This window comes from Terrapene carolina, unplaced genomic scaffold, assembly GCF_002925995.2.
Source record: "Terrapene carolina triunguis isolate 2854851 unplaced genomic scaffold, T_m_triunguis-2.0 Scaffold193, whole genome shotgun sequence".
Lineage (NCBI taxonomy): Eukaryota > Metazoa > Chordata > Testudines > Emydidae > Terrapene > Terrapene triunguis.
The window spans coordinates 985,939-986,895 of NW_020664544.1; the positions used below are offsets into that span (position 1 = coordinate 985,939).

General features: G+C 69.0%; 1 protein-coding gene across 1 annotated transcript in view; it reads right to left on the bottom strand.

Moving 5' to 3' along the window:
- Nucleotides 1-957, bottom strand: part of CNTNAP1 (contactin associated protein 1) — an 18,831-nt gene that overhangs the window by 1,560 nt on the left and 16,314 nt on the right. Inside the window, exons 19-20 of the mRNA XM_024193474.3 lie at nucleotides 621-748; nucleotides 211-304 (exon numbers count right to left, since the gene is read on the bottom strand). Of these exons, the coding sequence (XP_024049242.1) occupies nucleotides 211-304; nucleotides 621-748 (222 nt within the window). The remainder of the gene's footprint in view (nucleotides 1-210; nucleotides 305-620; nucleotides 749-957) is intronic.

Sequence of the window (957 nt, forward strand, 5' to 3'; positions counted from 1 at the left end):
AGGGGGACAGGCAGTTCCCAAGGGGGGGCAGAAGGGGCAGGGCAGTTTCCCGGGGCATCTGGAGGGGGACAGGCAGTTCCCAAGGGGGGGCAGAAGGGGCAGAGCAGTTTCCCGGGGGGGGGGGGGGGGACAGGCAGTGCCCAAGGGGGGGCAGAAGGGGCAGGGCAGTTCCCCTGGAGGGGGCAGGCAGTTTCCCGGGGCCCTGCTTACCCATCACGCGCCCCAGGTACAGGTTCTTGGGCGAGTCCAGCTTCCTGTCCACTAACAAGGAGAACTGCTTTTCCATGACGGGGAAATAATCCACCTGGCGTGAGAGTGAGAGCCCCGGTCAGCCCCCGCAGCCCCCAACACCCCTTCAGGGGCCAGAGCTCAGGCAGGGGCAGTTCGTTCAGCCACTGACCCGGGAGCTTCGCTGCGTCAGCTCAGCACGGCCTCGCGGGAGCCAATCCGGGGTCCAGCCACTCAGCCCCGGCCAGAAAGTCTCGTGTCCCTCCATCACAACCACCCTGCCTGGCACCCACCTCCCCCCTGACACCCCTTACGCCCCTGCCTCCGTGGCCCCTGGAGCGGATCCCTGCAGGGCAGGCCTGGCCCCAGCCCGCGGCCCCGCCCGGCGGTACCTGGGTGTAGAGTGTGCGGTTGATGCGGGTGATGTTGATGCGATGGGGCCTCCCATCCGTCACGGGCGTGGTGGTCAGCGGGAAGACGTAGGGGCCGGTGCCCAGCTGGTAGTGCAGGTGCAGGCTCCCTGCCGAGGCAAGGCCCAGAGCGATAAGCAGGGGCCAGCCGGGAATGACCCAGAACCCAGCGTGGGGAGGGGCCGGGGGGCCGGCTCCATGGTTAGATCCTCCAGTAATGCACCGGGGCCTGAGGATCCCTGACAGGGAGGGGGCTCAGCTCTGGGCCAAGACCCCGGGAAGGTGGGGAGGGGGCGACGCCAGCCTGAGGCCGTGGGGG